The sequence below is a fragment of the Xyrauchen texanus genome, chromosome 24 (assembly GCF_025860055.1).
Source record: "Xyrauchen texanus isolate HMW12.3.18 chromosome 24, RBS_HiC_50CHRs, whole genome shotgun sequence".
Classification (NCBI taxonomy): domain Eukaryota; kingdom Metazoa; phylum Chordata; class Actinopteri; order Cypriniformes; family Catostomidae; genus Xyrauchen; species Xyrauchen texanus.
Genome location: NC_068299.1, coordinates 28387335 through 28411078, shown reverse-complemented (window position 1 = coordinate 28411078; position 23744 = coordinate 28387335). Strand labels below are relative to the sequence as shown.

The following is a 23744-nucleotide window of genomic DNA, read 5'->3' as shown; positions in this document are numbered from 1 at the left end:
GCTGGCCAGAGAGCAGAAATCCATCACACAGATCTCCAGGGGATGATTTCCCTGACAGAGGAAGACAAACTGCTGGGTCCATTGTGAGGTCGAGTATTCTGTAACGATGCTGCTGGTAAGGACATGAAGTTTAGAACCCAAGTCCAGTTTTATTCCAAATGTGTTATCCCAAAAACCCTAAATACAAAAGTGAACAAAATACAATCTCATGAATTCATGTCAAACATGATGGCTTAAATACATGACATGGGGAACATAAACCAATGATAAAACAGAACTCTAAACAAGATAATTAAACAATAAACCAATGAAAACAAGACACATGAAAATGGAGGGAAAACAGGACATGAACAGGAACTAAACTTTTCAAAATAAAAGACATGGAATCAAGACATGAACTAAAACACATCTAAACATGACAAACAGTGTATAAAATAACATCTTATATAGATTATTTTATAATCCACATTTGGCTGAACAATCAAAAACTTTCAAACCATTTTTCTCAGTTTCAGTGTTTCTGTATAGGTTACTGTGCTTTGGTTTTCTCTAGGGTAGCATATGTTCTAAGAGACCCAAGGTCATTTTTGACAAAATACTATGTTTTGCCTTTGGCACAGTCTTGAGTCCCAAGGAGCCTTTCTGGCACAGATGAGTTTGATGTGCAAAATATTTAACAATATGTAAATGGCATACGTATTACAAGCTGGTTAAAATGCAGGGCAGTACATTTACCTGTAGAGGGTAGTTATGTACTGTGTCATTAATGCTTTTCTCAGCACCAGAGGTACAAAGATCAAATTAGAGGTGCTTTACTGCTGCTAAACCCATTATAAGGGATGAACAAAATCCCCACTGAATTCTATACCTTCAGTTCAGTGACATTTGTGTTCGGATCATTGAAGCAGAAATATTACAAGCATCGAAATAAAAGTAGCAAGGAATAACATTTTAGAAGGAATTTCACAGATGTCTTGTCAAGCGGCCTTGAGATTATCTTCAAGTATAATGTGGGTTAATGCCTTTCAACATTGATACACAACCAGCCTCATGCTTTTTTTTATAGACTGATATGCCTTGAATATACAAAATAACATTTATATTTTTTTGAATTGTGCTATTTGTTTCTCCAGAAATCTTCTTTTAATCTCATAAATGTACAAAAGATGCATTTTTAGGGTAGCAATGTCATGCATAGTTAGAACAAATGCACAGTGTATGTTAAGCTTTCCAAAGCTTCCCTCGACAAGCAAATTATGAAACTGCACCTTAATCTCCGTGAAAAAGATTAGGTTGAAATTGTGGTTCTGTATGGATCAGGTTTCTTTCTTGTGAATTTAAGTCATTTATCTAGTTCTCATTATTATAATTATTGAAATTCAAAAGCTGTTCAAGGTCCAGGTTATTTATTTTAAGATACTCAAAGTTCTGCTAAATAAAAAAGTATATTACATTGCATTAATGATAAATGAGTAATTCTGGGGCTATTACCATTGTGTCCTTGCACTAAACTAGGCATCTAATCTCAGACTGTAATAGGTCCAGTATAATATCTTACAATTTGAATAAAAGCAAGGACTGAATTACATCTTGCATTCATTGCCACTTTTGTATTTCTACTTGCATAATGCACATAAATGTTAACATGAATATGGTATTTATATATTTAATTGCATAACAGATGGCAAATGAAAACCAATGTACAATATTACAAGTAAAATCATAAAATATTGAAAAGAATATGAAAAAGTACATTGAAAACACATGTGGGTCATTTTTGGAATACCAGGAGTGTCAGATGACAAGACCATTTCATGTAAAAATCTTAATCTTTGATACACATATGCATTTTAGGGTTAAATAATTACAAAAGATTGATATTATACTCATTTATGGAAAACAATTGGACTGGTTGGTTTCTAATAGTGTCTTTATGTAGTTTTTATTTAGTGTTCTTTGATGTCGTCAATGTACAAATCTGTTTACAGTGTGCTGTGTGTTCTGCAGTACAGGTCACGTTAAATTCCACAGTATATACTTTGAAATGTGATTGGTCCATGTGACAATAAAGATTAGAGATTAGAAGTCTGCTGAAAACAGAGGATGAATTCTTAACAATATTAGAAGCACAGGGCTACAGTGAGGTAAGTTAAAATGGTAAAACTTTACAAAAGGTTTCATGCGTTAATATTAGTTAATGCATTAAATATTATGATCAAACAATGAACAAAGTATTTTTTTACAGCATTTATTATTCTTTGTTAATGTTAGTTAATAGAAAATACAAGTGTTCATTGTTAGTTCATGTGTTGTTAACACATGAATGTTGTTAACTAATGTTAACAAATACAACTTTTGATTTTAAAAATATATTAATATATGCACTCCAAAAAATATTTTTGCCTATTTTTAAGATGTATACATTTCAATTTAATAACAAATTTCCATCTAACTGAATTACCAAATCTTTAACCAAATAAAATACATCTTAAAAAATGCAAGTTTTATTAATTACGTTTTCTTCAAGACTGGTCAATTCAATTAGATGGAAATTTGTTATTAAATTGAAATGTATACATCTTAAAAATAGGCAAAAATATTTTTTTTTGAGTGTGTTGAAATTAATAAATTAATAAATGCTGTAAAAGTATTGTTTATTGTTAGTTCATGTTTACTAATGTAAAAAACTTGGAAGCTTATTGTAAAGTGTTACATTAAAATGCTTGACATGTATTTGGAGAATTTAATTCTCCTTTAATTTAAATATATTTTGAACAAATATGATTAATGTGGAACATACAGGTTTGACAGGGTTACTGTTGAAATATTTTGTCTGATGATTTCATCCTGTTAAATTATATTTGTGAATAGGGAAATGTTCTGATTAGTTTCCATTTGTAGATATCAAGTCTTTGTAAAATGGCAATTTCATTATTATGGAGCACTGATAACAGTGGTGATTCTTTAAAAATAACATGTTATTACATTTTACAATGTAATAAAAATAGTTTACAACGTACAGTGTTATGTGCATTAAAGAGAGTAATTATCATTATAATATCGCTAATATCTGAGAAAACAGCTTTAATAATTCCATATGTTATCAGGGAGTAATGCCAACTGTTAACACAAAAGCTAAGGAGAAGTTACAGAATAGTTGCTTGGCACTGCTGTGTGCAATAAGACCTGAATTTATACGTTTATATATTTGACAAGAGCGATGTATTGTGTTGTTTTAAAAAGGAGGGTCTCAAACATGGAGACTTTGACCCAGGGTCTGAGGGCAGTGGGCCTGTTCTTCGCTGGTCTGCTGTGCTCCTTCACAGACTTCTTCCTCATCAAGCCTTCATGGGCCAGTCTGGACATCCTGGAGAACACAGAAGTCCAAACAACAGGAGCTGGTGAGGCCACATTTAAAGCAAAACATATTAAATAATATATATTTGTGTTAATTTACATTTATGTTTTTTTTTTGTGTGTGTTTAAATTGTATAACTGCATTCAGGTCTCCATAATTAACTTATCTCTTTACACTTTTATATATATACTGTATATACTCAACTTTTGTGATGTCAATATAGCCTGCAGTATATTTTTTGTATTTGGTGCTGATTAAACACCTGTTCTTTTCAGCCACTTTGTCAGATGAGAAGATTATTAAAGCCAAAACACTGTGGGAGAGGACCGGTGCAGTGATCATGGCTGTGCGGAGGCCTGGATGATTACTGTGCAGAGAGGTAAAGAGAATCCATTTTCAGTATTACTCAGTGTATGTAACTGTTGTTCAGTTGCCGTATGATGCAGCATGCTTCATTGATTGTGTTGTACAGGAGGCCTCTGAGCTGTCCTCTCTGAAGCCCCAGCTAGATGAACTCAAGGTCCCTCTGTATGCTGTTGTAAATGAAGACACAGGCACAGAGATACAGGACTTCAAGAAGTTCTTTGCAGGGGAAATCTTTGTGGATGTGCAGGTACATGTTGACTCAGATTGCTGAAACAATGTACTTTAAAGTGTTTGACTTATATAATTTTGTGATTGTGTCTCACTTAGTTGTATACATATTCTACTCATGACATTGTGTTTTTAGTCCATAAGCTGGTTTCATATACAATGTGGTTTCCTTATTTTTGCTCTGTCACAAGCAGAAATCTTTCTACGGTCCTTGTCTGCGAAAGATGGGATTGTTAGGACTCCTGCGCATTGGGGTATGGGTAAATTGTCTCAGGGCCTTGCGAAGAAATTTCACAGGCAATTTCAGAGGAGAAGGCTACATTCTAGGAGGAGTGTTTGTTCTTGGCCCTGATTGGCAGGTATTAGTGTAAAAAAATGATATTTCTTATATTCCATATAAACATTATATACAGCATATAAACAACAGTCAAAATTTAAGGGAAATGTACATTATATTTGTGTTCTGTATTCTTCATCAGGGCATTCTGTTGGAGCATCGTGAAAAAGAGTTTGGGGATAAAGTTAACCTGTTGGCTGTTCTCAAGACTGCTCGCCAGATTCAGGGCAAATAGTCGATTGTGAAGCTTCACACTTTAGGAATATATTATTTTTGTTATGTGATGTTTTACAATGGAGTTATTTATTTGTTCTGAAAGTTTAAAGGATTGATACACACTTTTAAACATGAGTTTGAATAGTCTAAAGATGCTATATATATTTCCTAAATCTGACATATGTTTATGTATTTTCACAGTATAGGTCACTTCTGCTGCCATTTTCTTATGTCTGTGTGTCTGAAAGTGGGTTAATGAATGCTTGTGTTTAAACTCATTGAGAAAATCAGGCTTGATGCTTACACTTACAGATACTTTGTGAATCATAAGAATATCTCAGATGAGGTAGGCCATGTGAACATCTTAACAATAAACTACAAAACTTTGTCCAGCCAGTATTGTAGCTGCATTTTTATTTGCGTATTGATGTACAACAATGAAGCATAGACCTTATTTAGATTATCACCGTGTTTAATTTTTGATGGGAATGAAATCAAGGCTGTAAGGGATAACCTTATGGTCTCTTCGATGGGATGCATTTGAATAAAGCTGTATAATGGTCTTATTAAAAGGTCTGTATACATTTTCACAACTAGTGAAAACTAGGGAAAGATGTATTATTTCAGCAGCTGAACAATCAACATGTTGAAGTACAACCCATTGAAAAGACTATAAGTAGGCCTATATCACAAACTCTTTTGACATTTTATCACATGCCAGATATGAATGATAGATATCTAAAATTCAGCTCTTACTAGTTAAAATGCTATGTCGTAATGTCATTGCCTGCCTGGCAGATATCTCAGACAGGATGAAGGAACACCACCTGCAAATCAATCCATCTAAAACCAAACTCCTGGTCTTTCCATCCAACCGTGATGTTGAACACAACATTACAGTGCAGCTGGGTTCAACTACACTATCGCCTTCCACAACGGTCAGAAATCTAGGGGTAACCATCGATAACAATCTAAATTTCACGGACCACATCTCAAAGACAGCGCGATCATGTAGATTTACACTCTACAATATCAGGAAGATAAGACCCTTCCTAACTGAACATGCCACACAACTGCTTGTTCAGTCACTAGTCATAGCTCTCTCATTGCAGGCCTTCTTGCATGCCATTAGACCCCCGCAAATGATCCAGAATGCCGAGGCACATCTGGTCTTTAATGAACCAAAGAGAGCGCATGTTACACCACTCCTTGTATCTCTTTACTGGCTACTGGTTGATGCATGTATCAAATTCAAGGCTCTGATACTGGCATATAAAACAGTCACTGGGTCTGCTCCAGCATACCTAAAATAATTTCTGTAGAGCTACACGGCCACCAGAAGCCTGCGGTCGGCTAAGAAAATCTGTTTGTAGCAAGTCCCACAAAAATGGGCATGTAGTAGTGTATTTTGTAAATAGCAATCTATTTCCCATTGTGGTGACTGCCCTGAAGAAAACGGCTATGATGTATGATGTTCTCAGATATAAAGAGGATGCAATGGTTGCCATTGAGCATGCATGACCTCAGAAATTCCAGTTCTTTTCAGGGGGACACAGGAAGAGTTGGTGGCTGTGATGTATCAGAAAAGTTCTGATTGTAGAAAGTATAACAGCTACACCTGACACTTTCCCGGACTTACAGCTTCATCATACCACATTGGTGGGATGACCTTCCCACAATGAATTTACATGGCAGACTCACTCTCTGTCTTCAAAAAACTACTTAAAACGCATCTTTCCAAGAGCACTTAACCAGTCACTAAAAAAATAATACAAAAAATTAAATAATTCTTGTTGCACTTTAATCTGTTTTGAATAGTATTCTGATGCTAGTGAAACTTTGTAGTGTGGCACTTTTCGTACCACTGTCTCCTTAAGATGATTTGCTTATGTTTTCCTCTTTCGTAAGTCGCTTTGGATAAAAGCGTCTGCCAAATGAGTAAATGTAAATGTTAATGTCAGTTACTGTATGCACTTGTTATATATTAATGATTACATATCAGTATTACTAATACAAACATCCAATTCTGATATCAACAATTGAAATACAGTTAAAAATGTATATTAAAACCTTTCTTACTAGTTACAATAAAATATTAAAACTATATTAAAATTAATAAAATAGCATTCTTATTTTATTGATATCAGGAATGGTACATTTGCACTAGTAACAATGTAATTATTGATATCATAAATTTTTGCTAGCAAGATGTACATAGTTGATATGTGTATTTGGAGTTTCATATAGTAAGAAATGCATTATTTTTTATCTATAGTTGCATTTTGAAAAATAGTTTATGATAGAGCATTGTGAAATTCTACTAGTGAAAATGTAGTTACAAATGTCAAAAATATATTGTTAAGGTTATTATTATTGGCTTCAATTCCATTTTTGAAAACATTAATAGTTAAACCCACAAGTAATGAAGTCATTTATATATATAAAGAATTAGCATTTTTACAGTGCACACCTAACTACTGATTTCAAAAATTAGCAAAAATATGCATTTTAACTAGTGAAAATTTTATTATAGAGATCTAGGCTTATTATTATAATTCTTAGCCGAAAGGATTTGGCATAAATTGTGACGCCTGTCTCTTTAAGAAGTTTGACAGGCTGTGCTCCATTCAATGAACTGTCTGTACTCATGTAGTACTCGTCTGTCCCAGTAGTTTGACATCCTTAAAGCCAGCCGTTGATCTGCAAGCTGTGAGTGCTATATCATTGTGTTGTGAGACCCTTGGAATACCTTTTCATATTACTTAAGTATATTGTATTCTTTTACTGTCAATGTGTTGTTTAAATAGCTCACTGGCTAGGTAAACAAGCTAATCGGCAGGTGTTAGCTAGAGAAACTTTAGACTAATAGTCTCGTCATTTCCTCGAAATTACTTAATGCACTAGTTTGTCGATGACATTACTTTTCATAAAGATTTTGAAACCTGGAAGCATTTGCGTTAGTTAATTAACAGAACAGTATACCATTAAAGTCACCTTTAAATTAGCATTGTGCATGTTAGCCCTTTTGAGATGCAGTACACATTGCAATCTCAGCCAGTTCTCCCTCTCTTGACGTCATTGCAAGGACATTTGGCAGTCCCTTAAACATTTCTGCAGTACCTTTGAGCATTTAGCCCTTGTGTTTATTGTGCTATTTGCAGGTTGCAGATACAGTTTAATTATTGTGTGATCGGGTAACATTTGTGTTTAAATACAAAGAGCATTTGCTGCACACCCACTTGCCCAATCGTGTCGTTCATATTGCACTGCATTTCAAATGCACATAACACGGATTTTACTTTAAAATGACATTTATTGAAACATGAAAAAATTTAACCAAAAATATTTCAAAATTCAAATTACATTTCATGAAAATAATCACCTTCCCAAATCCAAAAATATTACCCTCTCCAACTTCTTCCACCGACCCCTTTTGCAGTGACTTATAAATCACTCTATGACAACAGGTTGAATAATATTAATACAAATTATGCCATAAATTCAAATGTTAATATAAACATAATAATAGTTGAAAAATATACTATGACCTCAGGAAAGTTAAACACAAATCTAATTTTGATTTATTAAATTGCCACAACTGTGATTGTCAAGAATATAATTTGGGAGTTTGGATATTAACTTTTTTACCACCTGCTGGTGGAATCTCCAAACTGAAAATGCAGGAACTTCTCAAGTGCTTCTCTTCTTAAACATCTTAGCACAATTACCTTTTGCTCAGGAAAATTGCAAATTGTGCTTTGCACCACTTCATTGACCTATAATTCACCCACAGTTTGCGTGCATACTCCCACAGATAGCACAAATACTCCCACCCGTGCCCACTTGTGCTTGCACGAAAATTGCACATATAATTAGCACTCTCACAGAAATTGGATAAGACACATGGTTGTTGTGCGTAGTGCTGCGCTAAGTGCACTCATGAAAATAGAGCCCCAAAAGAAGTCAAATTTTGATTTCACTGGTTCTTTATCAGCAAGCTGCAGAAATGAATACATCCAAATGGACTGTATTTGGATAAATTAAGTTATAAATTATATTTACATTCAACTACGCCCCATCAGCCTTTTGTTGCCAAGAGGACACTTTCCTCTTAATTTGAATAGTTCTCTCAAGTGCAGAGTCTCTCTAAACTCCAAGTCAACCTTTTACAATACAGTCGTAATACATAACCTCCAAACTAAGTCTGTTCCTTTAAATGCCATTCAGCATTCAAGACATTATTGCTTCCCACTCTTCTAACACTATATGCTTCCATCCTCTTTCAACAAATCTTCCGTTTTCAAGGGAGAGCCAGAACATCCAGTTTTCCTTAAGTAAGACACAATGTACTTACTGGTCTTGCCCCAGCATGTCTTGGTATAGTTGTGAATTACAGCAATTTTATGCATGCCTTTGGTAATTATATGAAGACTGAAATGTGAGGCACTTTGTTGCAGTGGTATTCTTGAATGATCAATTGAGTCATTAATGAAAAGAATGTTGAGAATATAGCTTCAACCTACAGATTATTATTGATTTTTTATACAATGTGTTATGTAACCTGACAAATCCTCACTGCAGTGTTGTCATCTGTCCTGGAGGGTGAGACACTTACCATGGGCATGTGGTCACTAGGCCTTGGCGCTGTGGGTGCCGCCATCGCTGGCATAATACTTGCAAACACTGACTTCTTGCTGACCAAGCCAGCACTTGCTACTCTAGATTACCTGGAGAATGCTGACCTCAAAGCCATTGACAATGGTAAAACGAATTTGAATTTAAAAGTTATATTTGTGGGATTATTGTAATAATTAAGAATAATAGTGAAGCAGTCATACATTAATAGCAATACTTATGTTAATGTTTCTCATTTGTATCCATTCAGATGAGAAGATTTTAAAAGCTAAAACTCTCTGGGAAAAATCTGGTGCGGTCATCATGGCTGTGCGGCGACCTGGGTGATTTTTGTGCAGAGAGGTAAAATAATCACATTCCTCATTAGCACAAGTCACAAGTAATCACAACATAATCACTAGTTGAGAGAAATGCTCTTGTTCATGCATTTGTATTGATTGGTTGGTTATATGGTGTATCTGCAGGAGGCCTCTGAGCTGTCCTCTCTGAAGCCCCAGCTGGATGAGTTTGGGGTCCCTCTGTATGCTGTTGTTAAAGAGAACATAGGTACAGAGATACAAGACTTCAAACCTCACTTTGCAGGGGAAATTTTCCTGGATGAAAAGGTAAGCAACTTGCTCTGTAAAGACCACATCAAAAATTGATGAAAATTAAAAATTGGAGTTTAGTAGCTTTTAGTGTATGCCTGTTAGATTTTAGGTCATCTGTAGGTCTAGTGTACTCCTAAAGATAACTCAATTATCTTTTAGAATAAATACATTTGTAAATTGTAAAAACTATCAGTACAAGTTAGGGCTGCAATGGTACAGTACCTGTATCCGCGTCAAAATGAAATGATACAGGTCCTTTGGTACAGTACACACAATCACACGAATGATTACATATCTTAGCGTGTGTGAAACCAATATTAAAACAACATATAACACAAAACCCCATAGAACTAAATGAAAAAAGAATGTGGAGCAACGCGGGACCGCACAGAACCAAAACTTAACAGAGCAGAGCACCACACGATACACTAGAAACTGCGGATCAGATAAATGAACTTGTTATTTTTCCCAACTGTGATGGAACTAAAGAAAATATAAATATGTCAAACTAAAATAAGCCAGAGATTGAAGACCCATCACCATTTCTAAAATCTGTTGTTTGGGAGCATTGTCGTTTCACAGTAAACTACAGTAATACTGGGCAACGAGTAGTGAACAGGACAAAGGCTGTTTGTCGTCTGTCTTTCACTTAAGTCGGGTATGTCTCACAAAGCACATCTTACATTATGACTCATTTGTGGAGACATCATCACATGTGTCTCTTGAGCTTACGGGAGCAAAGCATAAACAGCCTGTGCTAGTCTCGCCACTGCGTTCAAGCAGCCTCACGCTGCAAGCTCAGACAGAGTTAAAGAAATAAGGAGTGCCATAGGAGTATTTATTGCTGCAGATATGCATCCATACGCAGTCGAGGACACAGGATTTAAGCATCTGCTTAACGTGCTTGAGCCCGTTATAAAGTTCCTACAAGAATGCATTTTAGCAGTTCTGTAGTGCTCGTATGCGCTATATAAACATATGCACTGTAATTGTCCAGCAGGGGACATTGTCAATGCTAACAGAACAGCCCTTTTATCCTCTGATAATGTGGATATTTAGATTTTCCTGGAAATTAAAAAAATAAAAAAGTGATAACAACAATGCCGGCCAATGGGCTGCCATCTTGATTGTTTTGGGTTGAATGGATCACATGACTGCATCACAACAACAACAAAAAAATAAATCATCATAGTTCATTTTCCTAGCCCACACTACAATGCAAATGCAGCATTTTCAAATGTATCCACTTGAGCGAGTGTTTTATAAAGGTTAGTTTCCAATGGCCAAAATGTAGAGAAAAATATTTTTACATTTTTCTGAATTAATGTGGATGATGTAGTTCCAGATGGAGTACAAAGTAGTTCAGGCTCACCTTGTGCAGTTGTTGGATGTCATCAGGTAGTTAACGTAATCAACGTAACTAATCTTGGTCCATAGCTTCACATCATCTACCCATTCCTACATGCACTATCAAGCCACATGCTTTTTTTGACAACTTTTACAAATTGAATATGCTAAAAATCACATTATTTGCTTGGAACAAGCACCAATATGGGTGAAAACACTAGAGACCAAGCTTTCATCATGAATCGTGGACCATTTCTGCATTCAGGAAAAAGGTGGAAATAAAAGTATATAAAAGTCCTGCCCCAGCTTCCTATTTTAAAAGGATATTTGTCAACACATGAAAAGAAAATGGCACATGCCATTTCATGGTGTCTATAATCGGAACATTAAAACTGAAATTTCCACAATTTCTGAAAAGTATTACTTTGTTTTTTGGCTTATGCATCTATTTGTCCACAGCAAGCTTTTTATGGACCACAGCAGAGGAAGATGGGTGGGCTTGGATTCATCCGCCTGGGAGTTTGGCAAAACTTTATAAGGGCCTGGAAGTTGGGTTACCAGGGCAACATGAATGGAGAGGGTTTCATCTTGGGAGGGGTGTTTGTCATCGGATCTGGCAAACAGGTAATACTTTAGATATTTCATGAAAAAAAAAAAACATTACAGAAGTTAAAGCTTTCTATTTTCTACCTTAGAGCTTCAGCCACTTGCATCCAAATTCTTACATCCAAATTCCTCCTCCTCCCCCTTTTTTTTTTTTTTTGCTGTTTTCAGGGCATTCTTCTTGAGCACCGAGAAAAAGAGTTTGGAGATAAAGTCAGCAACGAGTCTGTTATGGAAGCGGCAAAGAAAATTGTGGTAGAAAAGTAGATGTTTCAAGTTTGTCAGTTGCAGCAAAGCTGCCAAGTTTGATCAAAATAGAAACACAATCCACTGACGTTATCCTCATCACACCTGATTTCTCTTACTAATGCTGTTAATAGAGAGAAAAGCTCAGGTTTGAGCACTGACTGGTACACTATATCAAAGTGACAAGATGCCACACATTTGCTTTTTTGTGTGGCTTTATTTGAATTTGGGTGCTTTAGTATGTGCAAACTAGTAATGTTGTGTAATTGAGTTATAAACATTAGAATTGTTTTTGGATTTTAGAAATGATTTCACCTCATTGGTTTCTTGGTTTGCCTGCTGCTATACTTACGGTTTTTGTTGGCATGTGTATTAATGATAGTCTGTCTTAAAACTCCATGTTGAGTGAGCAGATTTGAGGCAAACACATGCTTACATACCCCGCAGGTGTTTGGCCAGTGAGCAGACAAAGGTTCTGATGGAGATTTAGGATTCAATGAACAATAAACATGCCACTACTGAAATAAATCTGTCTTTTTGTTCTTCAGATGTGTTTTTAAAGATGTAGTATTTAGTAATAAGATTAACTGCATACTATGGTTAGAACAAGTTAGGTAAATTTGAAGACAAACTTTGGTGTTGACTTGACAAAGCCTTGTTTGAAAGTTAAAAAGTTTGATTCTTGTACCTACATTAAGACAAAGCCAGTTAGCTAGATAGTCAGACAGACTGCCACTTAAGTCAAATAAACTTTCAGATAGATTTTGACCATTTATATGGTTTACACAGACTGCAATTGTTCAGACCGTTTTAATTATTTTTTATATTAAGAGACATTTTATGATTCCTATACCACACTTACACGAGTGTTTTCCTCATGCTACAGGAAACTGCTGGTTGGTATTAACATTCTAGTCTCTCTTAATTTCTCCACAACACAACTTGTGTACTACACATGTGTAGCTACTAAGCTATTCAGTTTTAATGCCAGATTAGTATATGTGTACAACAGAGTGCTTATTGTCTGTCATCCACTCTGTTATGCTTAAGTGTGCCTTGTTTATATCAAATATAGACATTTGCTGTTAAAGGGGAGACAAGTTTTCTGGTTTAGAAAATCAAAATTAAGTTTATAGCTACAAGATAAAGTACATCTATACAAAACAGAAACACCATCTCTCACACACACGAGACAAAATGCCAGACATTTTAAAATAGCTTTATTACATAGTTCCACAAAATACACAAGGATGTAACAAAACAATACAAAATGCTGGGAAAAAAAGCATGCAATAAGCACCAACAATGACCAGACTAATTGTGCTCAAGTGGTGCATCAGATTTATATTTGTAGAGTTCAAAAAAATATTACGCTTGTTTCTCCAGGTCATGGGAGACCTATTAATAAATATGTGCTCTTTTACACATCAAGAAACTTTACATCAAAACAATCTCAAAACGAGGGCATTTGGTGTGACAAGAATCTTCATTGAATTTGTAATTTTGAAATCCATTTTGATCCAAATTTCTTTATTCTTGATGGACAACCCTAATATTATATTAATATACAGAGTCACATTAATGACCACTGTGAGTTCTGTTTTTTTCTCTTCCAAACAACAGCCTCTTTCTTTTACAGTTGTTTATCATTATCATCGTCTAGTGCAATTTACAATCATAAAACATTTCATGAACCCAAAACATCACCATCACAAACAATTTGGTGTGCTGCTAATAAAATTCATGTGCCAACAGTTCAGAAATTCTTAGTCATTAATCATTACACAAATGAATAATGAATCTAGACAGCATGTGGTTTAACTGGTCTGTGGTGTTTGATTTAACAGGGTACCAAGAGAGAACAAACTTTTACATGTAAAATCACAATCAAAGAGTCATATTTGCATAACATATCCAACAACTCTCTACATTAAGAATGTGTGTGTTTTTTGCACTAGATTATAATAGAAATAGGGGATTTGTGCATTAAATGTCAACTATTGTTTTGGTTACTTATTTTTTAGGATGCTTTCAACCGGGCTATAAAAAAAAAACATTTTTCCCAACGGAATACTTATCAAACGCTCATTGTGTAACATACAATGTTTTTCAGATATTAGTCCTAACAATATTTGCCTACATGGAAAGTTCAGGGCAAAAAGTAACAGAGCTCTACTGCCTCTCCGAGTACATGAAGAGAACAACAACATGAAAGTTTTTGGGTGGGAAGGGACTGATGGGGGAAATACTGTAAAGGTTTGTTAAGGTCATCAAGATTTCAAAAGCTACACACTGTAACATTACTACAAGTATTAAGGAAAACACATTTTTGTTCATATACGCTCAGGTTACAGAAGTAGGGGCCATTATTAAATATAATTCACAAAATTAGACACTGTGACTGACACATATATATATATATATATATATATATATATATATTATTGGTACAACACACAGATTTACCCATGGTAGTGATAAATATCTATGATTGTATGTTCCCATAATTGCTGGTGTCTGAGATGTGTTTCGTGATCCAAACAAAGCAGGGCATAAGATGCAACTCTTTCTCTATACTATTACATCTGCAGATCATGTGCATCCATCTTAATAACCTGCCAAAGATTTGTAGTGCCTTGTTAATAAACACCATGTCCCAGACACATTCTATCCCATTAGACTGGGGACATTTTTAATACTTCATACAATACCTAAATCTAATTAATATTTAAATTGATATTATTTTGACCATTTCACCTCTTCAATCGCAACAGTACACAAACCACAGTCTCCACACAACCAAATGTCAGTCTCTTCTCAGAGACATTTGCAATTTACAAAAAGGACTTCAAACCGCGCACACACACAAGGCCTAGAAGGCTTAAACAGAAAACATGATCGAGTATGGCATTGGAAGTATAGATGCATTAGTGATATTCAGCCAGAAGTTTGCATTTTTATGTTTTCATTAGGACTGTTAATACATCTTAGGGATTCTTTTGCAGTACAAATAGAAAAACAAACTGCATCCACAATCTAAGTGCACTTAACTGACAAATAATGGAGCAAGGTGGAAATATTCATTTGGCAGAATAAGGTGATTTTGGGCAGATGTTTGAGCCACAAACCTAGAAAAGCTCCAAGCCTCTAAGTGAAACTAAAGAAAAGTGACAATATGCAATAACATGGGTAAGTGACACAAAAATATAAATTAGAACAGCAAAACAAAAATAACTGTTCTCCCCTTCAATAGTATCCACTAACCTCTAGTGCAGTGGAGCACATCAGTATAGGCTGCGACCTAGAGGCCTCTACAGACCCTTGTTAAAATAAACAGTAGTGGTATGAGGATTGCTTTGTTGTATCCTCTCTTGAAGCTCAGGCTCCAGACTGCTCACCTTCATGGAACTTTGCAGGGACAGAAAAAGAACAGGGAATTATCTAATTCAATGTGCCAATCAAACCAGGGCAATAACAGGACTCCCATAAAGGCACTCACCTCTTCTGTGGGAACAGAGCACAGCATAGTGGAGTGGCAAACACCAGACTGTGGAGACAGATATTCAAATCGATTAATTCCTTTACCTCAAGTTATGATGTGCATGGTTTTAAAAATCAATGCTTTAAGAACTCACCAGAATCCAACAAGCCCAACTTGTACAGGGGCGTTGAGAACTGGGAACCGCTGAGAGAATGAAAGATTTCAGATGCAGTTAAACAATCATCCATAATGCTGCTAAAATTCTAAGGTTCAAAGAAAAGCTTGAAAGGAGTCTGGATATGGTTTCTTACTTTCATGAAGGCTTTCTTCTCTAAGGCATTCATGATAACTGGAGGAATAGCTGTTGGACAAAACAAATGCTTTAAATATAAATACGATGAGAACTCTTTCTGAAACACTCGATTTCACATCTTACTGCTTTATTTTGCTGTAAATAAGAGTTTTCAATATTTACAAGTTATATAACAAGAAATATAATTAAAAATATAAACAAAACTGATTTAACCATGCACTGTCCATACCCATGGCTGGTACTGCCATGCCGATACGAGACACCACCACCTGGACGATGGCTTGTTGAGCAGCTTTAGTTGATTCTCCAAGGCGTTTTCCCTCAGCATCAGTGACAGGAATACCATTCTTCAGCTCTCTGTAAGAATAAATAACTAATTTAAAAAAAAAAAATGAAACCGCAAAGGTTGAGTGTCACTTGAAGTTGATTTGTAGTGATTAGAACCATGGAATAACTTTTGAAGTAGTCCGTTTTATCGGTCAGCCTATATCATCTTTTTGGAGAAAACGGTGAGGTGGTGGATTATGTCCGTTGAGTGTTGATTTCATGCTACGTTGTTACCTTGTTGGTGAGACGCAATGCTGGAAAGTAAATAAAGTCCATCTTTTACTATCCGTGACAACGAGCTTAGAGCCAACTACGTAGCTATTTTCATTGCTTGTCAGCTAAGTGGAAGCTAATGTGTAAACCGGTTTTCACCAAACTGTTTTGTTCAGGATTCACAGTTTGGCACCTAATTCAACAAACAATTCCACTCGTTGCATTATAAAATGTAATATTTAGAAGTCGGTTTTCCACCGTTGAAAGTTTCCCCTGAACTTGTGTAGTAGAATACGGTGTAACACCGCTGCCACTGTATATCTCGTCTCGACAGGTGTACATGCTTCTTGTTTTACAACCTGCCAATAATTGACTGGCAGTATTAATATATAGTAAGCATTTGACTGATACTAAATAGTAATAGTTATGTTTATTTAGCTATTTATTTTATTTATTCTTTATTTTAATGGTCAGCATTTGACTGATGCCAAATAGTACTGATGATTATTTAGCTATTTACTTTATAGTTATTAATAATTTTCTCAGTGTTCATTTCTAGAATTTGTTGACAATGTATAATAATAATGTCAAATATTATTTTTATGAAAGCAGCCTTCAGAGTACCCTTGCATAGTCATATCGGTGAAAATCCACATAATTGTTTTTTTTGCTATATCGGCCACCATTTCGTAATTGGTGAATTTTCCCCCTCTAAAATCAGTCTCAAAAATCCCATATCAGTCAGGCTCTTATTTGAAGCATTTTTTTTGCTTACCTTTGTCTCATGAAGGGTATGTTGATACAGTTTGCTGCTGCTACTGCAGCAAATGGAACAAAACGGCCAATAATAGCTGGCAAGTGCTGGGGAAAGATAAGATATTAGATTAAACTCTGCTTTGGCAGTCACTACAGCTAAACATTGAAAAAAAAAAAAAAAAAAAAGTTTTTAACAGCACAGTTAAAAGTCCAGATAACAAAAAAACACATTGCGATAGCTTTTAGACAGATCTACTATATTTCTGCCCTGAAAAGACATAAAACAGTAACTATGCCAGCACTGAAACTGAGAAAAATTGCTTCAATTTACAAGGTTTTAGTATGGATTTTGTAGTTAATTTAGCAATTTTCACACTCCGTTTTCTCTGAATATGAGCATAGTTAAGCCAAACACTTCGGTCACAGGATAGATCACAGTCTTAAGAGAACCAATGTCAAATTGTGTAGTTACTGCGTTTTGTCTTTGCCCAGTAATATTGTTGTCCGATAGGTTTGTTTACATTTCTAAATATAGATTAAATATGTGAAAGCACCATTGAGAGTAGTGAGCCAAAATGTTATAAGTTCTGTCTGCTTCAATTCCCATTGTTGTTAACTATAAAAATAGCATGACAGTTTAGGGAAGGGACAGACCTTGGTCAGAGACTTCAGGCCCAGGGCTGTTATTACAGCTCCTGTGGTAGCACTAACGTAGGCTGCTCCAAGCTGACTGCAAAGTAAAAAAAAAATTTAAATACACAAACATATGGGGCAAATCAGTACCATTAATGTTTCTCGTGGAGCGCATAATTACATTACATAATGCACATCTCTCTATAAGACTTCAGTATAGAAAAGAGCAATGATATTGAGTAGTGCAACACGTGGGTCTATCTCCTGTGTGATACACTTTCAAGGCAGACGAAACAAACAATGCAAGCCTCACTGCATAATCACAAAGATCAACTACTTAAATTTATAGTGAAAGTATAGTGATAGACAAATCAGCAGATAGGAAACAAATACATGGACATGCTATCTGAATTTGTCTATATTCAGCATGTGTAGTGAGTGTGAAGCACATGACACTGATGCCTCTCCTCCATGAAGAGTTCATGGAGTACAAGCGGAGTGGATTCCATCATTATTATCATGGCAATGTGGCTCATGAGACAGCTTTCAGAACATTTAAGGGTATAATATACCAACAGGGTGTGGTCGAACACATCAACACACCATCAAGATGGGGTTGACCTGAGGCCTCTATACAGAAACCTGCAGCTAGTTTGTTTCTAGAAGTGATCTTAGCCTCCATACTTCACAGTGAGTGGTGCATCTCCACTGCGGTTAGTGTAGTTGACAACGGCGTTGAAAGACTGGTTAACCCACTGCCAAAAGACAACAGCTGGGGTTGTCCTGAAAAAAAGTAAATACATTTCCATTAATGGCTTAAAACAGTTTAATCAGAGGGATACTATCCTGGACTAATCTTTTTATTTTTAAACACAGTAGTCAAATTCAGAGACGTTTCCACAAAAAGCCTGTAATATGAGTCAGATGTTGGTCTTGTTCAAAGTGACTCATCTGCAGATGACACACTGAACTAAGTAACAATGAGTCAAAAAAATAAAAAAAGTGTTGAGGACTTAACTGCACATTTTTCAATCTATAAGTATTTCCTAAATGTTGTCTGAAGTTTTACAAGCAAAAATACAACAATAATTAACAGGCAACCTTCATTTATAAATAGTCATCATAAGAGGGCAGCACCCTGAATCAACCCACTAAACTTTTGGCAAGAGTGCTGTCTTTCCATGATGACTTGTTGGTGATGTATTCACTAAACTGAGCAGGATTCTGTCTCCCAGCCCTGAAAAGATTTAGGCTACTCTCATTTCTGGCTACAATGTGTAATGTTCCAGGCTTTAATACACTTTGTTCATATATGGGATCCAGAGAAGTGGGTGATCAAAACTGACAGTGTTCCAACCTGTAAAAGGTAAGCATGCAACCCGTAATGGTCATGTTCATGGGCACTTGTGCAGACATGCGTCCAATTAGCAGCATTTTCTCTCCTGTGTCAGGGTGGAAAGCAGAATCATAGATGTATTTGGCCCTCCATAGTTGATCCTCTGTTAGCCCGGGCTTCAAAACTCCCAACCTGCAATGGACAGCAGCAACAAAGCATTTTATTTAACAAGAATTTTACATAAACTGCTCCAATTATGATAGGCTGACATCGGCTTAGAGAGATTAAACAATATTTAAACAAGTAATGGGGGCCTGCTACAATTGGCAGGTCATCAGAGGTTGTAAAATAAAGGTAAATATATGTTCTATATTAATTCATCGAGTAAAGATACTGACTACCACCCCTGGAGTCACGAGTTTGAATCCAGGGAGTGCTGAGTGACTCCAGCCAGGTCTCCTAAGCAACCAAATTGGCCCGGTTGCTAGGGAGGGTATAATCACATGGGGTAACCTCCTCGTGGTCGCTATAATGTGATTCTCGCTCTCGGTGGGTCACGTGGCAAGTTGTGCATGATGCCATGGAGAATTGGGTGAAGTCTCCACACACGCTAGGTCTCCGCAGTAACGCGCTCAACAAGCCATGTGATAATATGCGCGGATTAAAGGTCTCAGATGCGGAGGCAACTGAGATTTGTCCTCCGCAACCTGGATTGATGTAAGTCAAGCCACCATGAGGACTTGGAGCGCAACTGAAAATTTTATATTTATTATATACTGCACTTAAAAGATTTCCAATAGTTTGTTATAACAGATATGTTTATAGCCTTAATGATCATAGCAACAGTATTAGGAACAATTCAGCCCTTTGTGGTCAAAGCTCTCATACCTGTAGTTTTCCACAGTAACTCTGGCATCCTCTAAAACTTCACTGGACATTAGGACGTTTCTCGGGTCCGTCACCATGAAGAAGTGCTGAGCCCGGCCCATAAATGTGCTCTGGTCCCATCGTGGTTCCTTAATGTTGATATTCAGAGGCAAATCTCCAGACATACTCTTCCACTTCTGTGAAGATCAAAGAAGTCTGGGTTATTATCTATCGACAACAATTACTGAGCAGCAGGAGATGATTTAGAATTTATTCAAGACTATGTTTCTCGAGGGTAAAAACAACAACAACAACAACAACAATAAATGCTATATTGTCATCTAACAGGGTAATTTTATCACTTCACAACAAAAGATTGAGATCAATGCATTCAGTGACGTTGACATGCCAAACCACAATGTGGACAACATTCCAGATGACAGAAAATAGATTCAAAGTTGAAAGTGAAAATAAGAAATTATTGAGGACTTCTCTACTAATATACATTTATTACTAAAAGGAATCAACCCTTTCTCTATATGTAGGTGCTTCATTAAAACACTTGTTGCAAACATGCCTGTTAACTCTAAAGATTGACAGATAAACTTGTGATATCAACTGCAATTCATGTCAAGTGGCCAATGACAGGTCGGGTCTTGTGAAAGGAAAAGTTCACCCAAAAAAATTCTCTCATCATTTACTCACCCTCATGCCATCCCAGATGTGTATGACTTTATTAATCGATACAACTCCAGTGGTTTAATCAATGTCTTCTGAATCAATTAAATCGGTTTCAGGTTAGAACAGACAAAAAACAAACAAACCAAAAATATTTTACACTATAAATCTTGACATCAGCAGTCTCAAGCTTGATTACATTTCCTAGTGCCATCTAGCACAAGGAAATTGCATCAAGCAATAGTAAGAAGAGACTGCAATGGCAAGATGTACATCAAAAAAGAAGTTGTATTTTGATATCTTCACGCCATTTCAAAAGACATTGATTTAACAAATGACATGGATTAGTTTTATGCTGCCTTTGTGCTTTTTGGGGCTTCAAAGTTCTGGGCACCATTCACTTGCACTGTATGGACCTACAGAGCTGAAATATTCTTCAGTAAATCTTCATTTGAGTTCTGCTGAAGAAAGTAAGTCAAACACATCTGTGATGACATGAGGGTGTGGAAATCATGAGACTTTTCATTTTTGAGTGAACTATCCCTTTAACATATACAGTTGAGGATAAAACATTTTATTTCAGAATGTATCGGTCGCTAGCCCGGTTAATAAATAAAAGAAAATTGTTTCGTTTATCTGCTGTACTTGGCAAGCAGGTGAGACGACCAGCCTGTTCACAGCTGTTGTAGCTAAAGCTAACAGCCTTGCTGGTGTGATGGAAACTCACATGCAAAATAAACACATACATTATGTAATACGGTTACATTTAAGTCTATACACAGTAGCAGAGTTGTAAAGCTGTTCTGTATGTGATATTAATATTTACAAAATAAGAAATGTCATTATCAACAGACCAATATCTCCTTAAACCGGCTACGCTAACGTTAGCTAGCTAATGTAATCTCGCTTTCATAAACAAAAAAATCATACCACAATAAACAAAGGTTATTTGCTTTCAAAAAGTTATTTAATTAAAAATTAAATTTCCGACACATACCTTGCTAAACGATCACAGGTAATGTCCAGGTATACCTTGTGACACCTTCAAGCAGATGACCTCGGCGCTAACTGTGTTTTCCTCTGTGAGAGATGACAGGATACTGCCTGCACTTCCGATCTAATTAGTTTGAAAGTCTGCACCACAGACATATAAATGCGTCTAAGGTCTGCACGAGATGCTTAAAGCGATGAACGTGCACTGTTTGAGTGAAAAGTCGGCGTTTAGAGCAGAAAGATCTTAAGTTGACTCGAGAGACTGGGCGTGGACGAGAGCTGCGTTATGATTGGTTATCGGCTTCTTGCACTGCTCAGAGGCAGGTCACAGGTGTTCTGAGACTTCTGAGAATGGGAAATGGTTTCGACTCGACACGTGTAATAATGGTGTTGTTAACTATTTCAACTATTTTGCTAGCTTCAGCTATATTTAGAAACTGAATGGACCGCCCCCATATTTTCAACGACACGCCTTCTCCCTCAAATCCCCTCCCTCCCCAGCAAACCCCGATGTCAGCAACCTCGAACATGATTGAAAGGCAGAGAGCGTTTTTGATTAGCTAAAAAGAGCTGTTAGCAGAGGGTTTACCAGGATATCATGTTTGGGGGGGCAACATAAACAATTGAAAAAATCGGTGCAAAAGTAAGCTATACTACACACAATCTGTTTTAGTGCATATCTTTTTCTAAGCCAGGAACCCAGAGATAGGCACAGGGCCCCTATTAGACTATAGGGCTTAAACTGGATTTTTGTTGTGTCAGACCTCACTCATCTGCTAGCGATGGGAAAATATGCACAAAACAATCCACTTTTAAATTGTAATTTATCATCAGATGCAGAGGCGTTTCCAGCATTGAAGGACATCCGGGGCTTAGCCCAGACAATTTTATTTTCACACTAGCAACCACTTCCCTGTAGTCCAACGCTGGTGAGAGGGTATTCTTTGAGTTTTGCTCTGGCTGGGCCTGTTTCTACAGTTCCTAAATCTTCCACTCTAGTACTATCCTCAACATCCTCTCTCCTCCCTGAATCATCTGTGATGCAAAAGAACAGATACAGGACATAACGCATTGCAAATCAGCTTCAAACAACTAATTCATCAAGTGCTACATATGTCAAATTGTAGACCTACCAAGCTGCGTCAATCTACATAAGGAGGTTAGAGGTTACAACTCATGAGGTTTAGCCTACTGTGGGTGAAAGCCAGCTAGACAATGATCTTAAGACTTTAAGGACAAAAACAAATGTGAATTTTTACCCACTGACTTCTTTCGGAAAAATCCCCAAAGCCTCATTTGCTTAATTTTTGCTGTCTTTCCTGCTAATTGTCGTTAACTTGCCACTAAGTAACGTTAGTTGATGTCAACGACTGTGCAAGCTCCTCCCCTACCTGCTGCATATTCAACAGAGAGGAAGAAACGGAGTTGCCCATAGGCTACCGACAGCAAAGGAACTTATTCTATAGGCTAGATTATGCCTATGTCTATTTTTACAGGCTGTATGCAGTATGTGCAAAGCCAAAGCACAATGAAATAAGGCAACTTATGATTTCGGGGGTTTACATAGGCTTTTGTCCGGTTTCATATTTGTCAGTCAACTATTCAAAATACATTCGGGGCTACACTCAAAACAACAGATGGACAGATTATTTCTCAAATTCTCAGGGGAGGCAGAGCTTATCCTAGGGGAGGCACTGCCTCCCCCAGCCTCCCCCTAGACACGCCCCTGGCTGTTAGAACAGAGTGTGATATCTCAAGACATATTTTTCAATGATAGGCCCTATCTGTCAGGTAATCTTACGGTATATTTTATATGTGGTATTCAAATATCACTTACAGGACTTTAAAGATAAGGTTATTAACAACATTAAAGGAGCAATATGTAACATTTACTTCAAGCGTTTAAAATGGGTACTGCAGCCCAAATTCCAAATACTGGAGAGAGTTGTCTCACCCGCCCCCTCTTCACACGCAGGTTGCCAGGTTGAGGACACGCAACAGGAACGAGCAAACTGACAATGGCAAGCAATGAGCCTTACACTGTAACCGTGGGTTCAGACCAGAGGCGGCGAGAGCGTCAGAATTCGCTCTGGCTGCCCTGCCAACAATGCAGGGGCCACAAAACATCCAGACATGTCGACCGGTATCTTTTTGACGACATATCATAAGTAATGTATATCCTCATGAAATATTTGAATATTATTATATAATATTCTATAAA

The 23744-nt window shown here is 36.5% G+C and overlaps 2 protein-coding genes and 1 pseudogene across 3 annotated transcripts; 2 read left to right on the top strand and 1 right to left on the bottom strand.

The window, feature by feature from the left end:
* The first annotated feature begins 2078 nt into the window (after positions 1-2078).
* Positions 2079-4895, top strand: LOC127617941 (peroxiredoxin-like 2A; annotated as a pseudogene).
* Positions 4896-7117: 2222 nt separating this feature from the next.
* Positions 7118-12454, top strand: LOC127617942 (peroxiredoxin-like 2A). The gene is made up of 6 exons (XM_052090123.1): positions 7118-7214; positions 9087-9266; positions 9391-9482; positions 9605-9745; positions 11537-11701; positions 11852-12454. Exons 2-6 carry the CDS (start codon positions 9122-9124, stop codon positions 11945-11947), a joined length of 639 nt encoding a protein of 212 aa, XP_051946083.1. The 5' UTR covers positions 7118-7214; positions 9087-9121; the 3' UTR covers positions 11948-12454.
* Positions 12455-13135: 681 nt separating this feature from the next.
* Positions 13136-21891, bottom strand: LOC127617939 (sideroflexin-1-like). 2 transcript variants are annotated; one of them, XM_052090120.1, is made up of 12 exons: positions 21528-21891; positions 19874-20049; positions 19007-19177; positions 18334-18432; positions 17671-17746; positions 17036-17121; positions 15950-16077; positions 15719-15768; positions 15562-15611; positions 15426-15473; positions 15191-15334; positions 13136-15083 (listed from the first exon to the last, which is right to left on the bottom strand). In XM_052090120.1, exons 2-11 carry the CDS (start codon positions 20035-20037, stop codon positions 15238-15240), a joined length of 969 nt encoding a protein of 322 aa, XP_051946080.1. In that variant the 5' UTR covers positions 20038-20049; positions 21528-21891; the 3' UTR covers positions 13136-15083; positions 15191-15237. The 2 variants fall into 2 exon arrangements, with proteins under 2 accessions (XP_051946080.1, XP_051946079.1); XM_052090119.1 differs by having other exon boundaries at positions 13136-15334.
* Between the last annotated feature and the right edge of the window lie 1853 nt (positions 21892-23744).